At 37.8% G+C, this 4,719-nt stretch overlaps 1 protein-coding gene across 3 annotated transcripts in view; it reads right to left on the bottom strand.

Moving 5' to 3' along the window:
* Nucleotides 1-3,951, bottom strand: part of LOC107653799 (ras-responsive element-binding protein 1-like) — a 55,717-nt gene extending 51,766 nt beyond the window's left edge. Inside the window, exons 1-2 of one of the 3 annotated variants that reach the window (XM_016440624.1) lie at nucleotides 3,713-3,951; nucleotides 3,539-3,605 (exon numbers count right to left, since the gene is read on the bottom strand). In XM_016440624.1, coding sequence (XP_016296110.1) covers nucleotides 3,539-3,578 — 40 coding nt within the window. In that variant the 5' untranslated portion in view covers nucleotides 3,579-3,605; nucleotides 3,713-3,951. Of the gene's footprint in view, nucleotides 1-3,538 lie in introns of all 3 variants that reach the window. The other 2 variants (XM_016440623.1, XM_016440625.1) reach the window with 2 other exon arrangements.
* Nucleotides 3,952-4,719: the final 768 nt, after the last annotated feature.

The following is a 4,719-nucleotide window of genomic DNA, read 5'->3' as shown; positions in this document are numbered from 1 at the left end:
CGCAGGTGATGGAGATTTACCGCTGATTACAGAACCGGCTTTACTGATAAGATGCGCGTTACATATCGCATGCGATTTATCGTGCAGCCCTAAACACTATTCTAGTACAGACCTCCAGAGAGAAGCACACCTGTGTCATTCTGAAATAAACCACTCGTTTTAATAAAACACCAGATAATGTGTGTGCTAATAAAATCAACAAACCCAAACCCTGCATCTCTAACTAATTGCTGCCATTCTTGAATGAGATGGTCTATTTGAATATCCAGTTCTTTTGTGCGATATTAATTAGAACAGAGTCCTAATATTTATGGATAAACGCCCAATTTGTGGAAACAACTACAAATACACTTTAGGGCTCTTTTTCCTCCATCTCTCACTCCATCCAAGCTGTTCACCTGCTGTGTTCCTGTCTCTGCTATATGCCTTACGGAGGGATGGAATATAATCTTATCTAAAAAAGGCAGGCTTAATATAGCTTGGGAGCCAAAGGGCCAACCCATCATGCCCTAGGGCCAAAAGCAGGTCCCTCTCCATCAGGTTGCACATTTCAAGGTCTCATTTAGACTTCAACAGCATTAGTAATCAATAAAAACACTAAAATGTGCAGCAAAACATCTTGAATGAATAGATGAAGAATGCATAAACCAGGTACAGATGCCTAACATTAGTACCTAAAAAGGTATAACAAGATGTGATATTTCAGATGCACCTTGTGCAATTGAATCTGGGATCAATTATTTACAAGGCATTTCAAGTAGGATGGTCAATCGAAGATAGGAAATCAAATGAAATGACATGTAAATCTGAGAAAGTCAGTGATGCAAAGTAGAGCTGTAAAGTGTTTATCATTTGGCAGACACAACCGAGGTCTGCTGTGTAGGTATCTTGGGAATTACTATAATGAATTTAGATAATGTCAATACCCAGGACTCTCACTGAGACCTGAGGGAGGGTGATATACTTTTAATTAGCACTAGAAAAAATCCCAAGACGGACTGGAGACCAGATTTCCAAGTGTTTGAGAATGCATGAACAATGCATTCGGTATGAAACATCTAAAATGCATTTAAAAACACCAAATGAAAAAAAAAAATCACATTGGCGCAGTATACGCATACGCATGGTTTCTATTCACTGGTAGCTAAAGTAGAATAAAGTAGAAACTTCCCTGATAGTTCAGCATCAATATCTGTTTCCTTTGGGGTTTAACTCGCTACATACTGCATGTAAAAACACTAGAGACTTCATAAACTCCATTAGCACAGCTCAAAGAACAAAAAAATGTGTGTTTGTACGACTGCATGCTCTTGACTCTCTAGAATGTGCCTTTAAAAATAAAAAAGCACAAATATGAGAGCAAACTTTCCTATTAGCCTTAGCCAAAGAGGAAACAAATAAAACTACATGGAAACATCCTCCTTCTTTAGCCACAACATCATCAAGCTGATCCTTTAAGACTGGCTGCAAGGCCTCCGTATGGTCCTACTCATAACATGTCCAGTCTCTGCCAAACTTTGACATCACTGATTTGAGAGAAAAGCACAGAAAATGTGCTTAGTGGTCCAGCTAAAAACATCAGGTGGGGTTTTTATTTTAAGGGATCGCATAAGATCTTATATTTAGAGATGGAGAGAGGCATGATGTCCGTGTAGTGATAGTGCATTGCTGCAGCTCGAGACTCTGTTCGTCTCCAGTGTTGAATTTCGTAATGGAATGTGAACTGCTCATCCGGATCCGTCCTTTCCTCCCTGCCTTTAAAAAAAAGGTAAGAGGAAACTTCTTTATTTGCCACGACCCCAAAACTAGTTTTGGTCATCTAATGTGATTGGTTGAGCAGTACTGGGACTTTTCATTACTTGAACCAGTCCACTCCAGACTAGAGTATGTAAGCGGTGCGAAGTGGAAGCGGAGCGTGGAATGGGTTTTTTGAAAGTCAGAGATGTTTTACTGGAGGAGTGCACAATGGAAAACCTGGAGCGGAGCTGGAGACGAGAGATTAACGAAATCTCTGTTGCTCCGTGTCACTCACATACGCTGTTCCAGACAGTCTTTTTGTTAGCGTGTTACTTGGTTACACTCAAAACTAGATGCTTTGGCTTAATTTTGGCACTATTGCTGCTTTGGGAAATTCGTTCCTTTGAATATTGAGTTTGTTATTACGACATATCACAAATTCAAGAAGGTAACAGAACCTGGAAGTAGTCTAAAAAAAAAGAAAAAATAATTATATTGTGAACGATAAACCTAAATAACTATATTAAAAAATGGAAAATATTAATTTCTACCAACTTATTCATTCATGGTACCACAACTAAATGTGAAGAAACTGTGAAAGTTGAGTGATAAACACCATTCGCTTCAGCCTTGCTTTCCGCTTACTGATCTCTATATATAGATTATAGATACATTATGATATTATCTATACATTTCTGCAATGTCAAATCAACACGCAGCTTCCAACATCACAACTTGAGTTTCCCACTTGAAAATACGACTTGTCTTCAGTCATTATGATCATTTCCACACATAAAGGACACAACAAATATATCCACAAACTAGCCTATTTGTCTGAAGAGTAAGTCACTTGATATTGCTCATGCAATATCATTCATAAACAATGCTGTTGCAGTATTTAGCGATGATTCCCAGAGGCCTTGTGCCTACCCTTGCTTAAATAATAGTAAGCAAGATACCTTCGACTACTAAACCCCAGGAATAGCATCTTAAAAGCATATAGACGCCGTGGTGGAGGATGCACAAAATGAATTTGCCACGTTTACCCTCGTCTCTCCCAAGTTTCTGCCTCACCGAGAAGACGGAACACAAATGCCTAGCAACCATTAATCCATCATCCATTCCTTCAGTTCACGACGACAGCGATTTTAATAAAACTTACAGAAACAACATATAAACGACCTATCGTCTTTACTTCGATGATGCACATCTTAACAAGTCCTATGACAGAATCACAACACGCTTTCGACGATAAAACCAACCGACGTTACTTTACTCAAATTACCTCAGCAACTACCTGAACGGTTTCGCGATCAGAAATAGGCCATCCTTAAAGAGATAAACCACCTTTGTGACGCAACAGGTTGTTGTCGAACTAGACCAAACTAACAAAAAAGCAAACAAAAGGACTTTACACATCAAAAACGACCGTTTCGATAGTCGATAGCGATCGAAGTGATGCTCCGCAGCGCGTTAGCTTAACGCTAGCTAACAGCAGCAGACTTTGAACCCCATCACCGCTTGAAACAACTTCCATACAGCTTTAAAAAGTTAGTAAAGATAACCACAAAGTTGCGTGCGCAGAAACACGCCGATGTCTTAAAGAAACGCCGTTGTTCGGAGCAGGTTTGGGCATCAGGTCTCTCCTCGCGCAACGAGGAAGCTGAAGTTGGAAAAAAAAGTGTCCTCTTAACTTTCCCACTGACTCGAACGCGAAGTTACGCTAAAAAACCTCAAACAAACACACAGAACCAAAACAACAGGCCCAAGAGAGAGTGTTTAGGAGAGCCGAGTAACTTACGCTTGACTTTGTTGGGGTTGGGTTGCTTTCGCCGAGACATGATGATGATGATGATGATGATGATGAGCTGAGGAGAGAGAGAGAAAGAGAAGAAAAAAACAGAAAGAAGCTGCAAAAGTTGTTCCGGAGAGGAATCAAAATGGCGTTTGTAAAAGATGTGAAAAGTTGGTCAACTTTGCGGTTGAGTTCCCACTCTCCCAAATTCCCCCCACGCCGAGATGCTTTAGGGAGGAGAGAGGAAAACGCTCATTTCTTTTTCCTCCCACTGCGTGTCTTTCTCTCTCTCTTTCTCGCTCTCTCGCTCTCTCTGTCTCTTTCTCGCTCTCTCTCTCTCTCTCTCTCTCTCTCTCTCTCTCTCTAAAGCTGATAAGGCGGAGTGTCACGTGTTGCTCCTGCTCTAGTCTCCAAGGGGACGCGTGTTACTGAAGCTGCAGCCGCACACAAGCATCCCACACACAAATACTTCGAAAGCAATACTAAAAACACATAAAAGTGCATCTTATCTGTATTAACATGATGTCATGTGGACAGGAAAGCCCCAAAAAATATATTTTTCAAAAATTAAAGACAAAATATACAACGTAATTAACAAAGAAAGAACAATGGGATGTAAAATAATGTTAGACAGATAAAAAAAGGAAATATAAATATTAATAGTAGTAGACGTAAATCTAGGCAAACTACCTGTATTAATATTATCCCATATGGTTAGGAAGGTTGACAAATATAATTCAATAATCAATAATTAAAATATAATAATATTAAGATAAGTAAATAAAATACTAAATCAAATGAATAGTCAATAGTCATAGTCAATAATAAAATATGGTAAGTAAAATATTAACAATAAAAATATTATTATTAAATCAAATGAAAAACAATAGTTAATCTTGGCAAATTATAATTATCTGTATTAACATTATTAATAAAATATAAACAATACAAATTATTTTTTTGTTCTTATTGATGTAAAATGAAAATTAACAATAATTCATTACATGACAACATTAATTAAAAACTATAAATAACACACAAATAACACAATAAAACTTGTGTAAATTGATATTTTATAGTTCAGTGTTTTATTGGTATGACAAACACTTGTACTTTAACAAAAAAAGACACAAAATACACAGTAAATGAAAAATGGGAAAATAAAAATAAAAGTACTGACGTCAGTG

Source organism: Sinocyclocheilus anshuiensis, unplaced genomic scaffold (assembly GCF_001515605.1).
Source record: "Sinocyclocheilus anshuiensis isolate Anshui unplaced genomic scaffold, SAMN03320099.WGS_v1.1 scaffold79, whole genome shotgun sequence".
Classification (NCBI taxonomy): Eukaryota; Metazoa; Chordata; class Actinopteri; order Cypriniformes; family Cyprinidae; genus Sinocyclocheilus; species Sinocyclocheilus anshuiensis.
The sequence above is the reverse complement of the archived record's forward strand: the minus strand, read 5'-3'. Positions and strand labels throughout refer to the sequence as shown.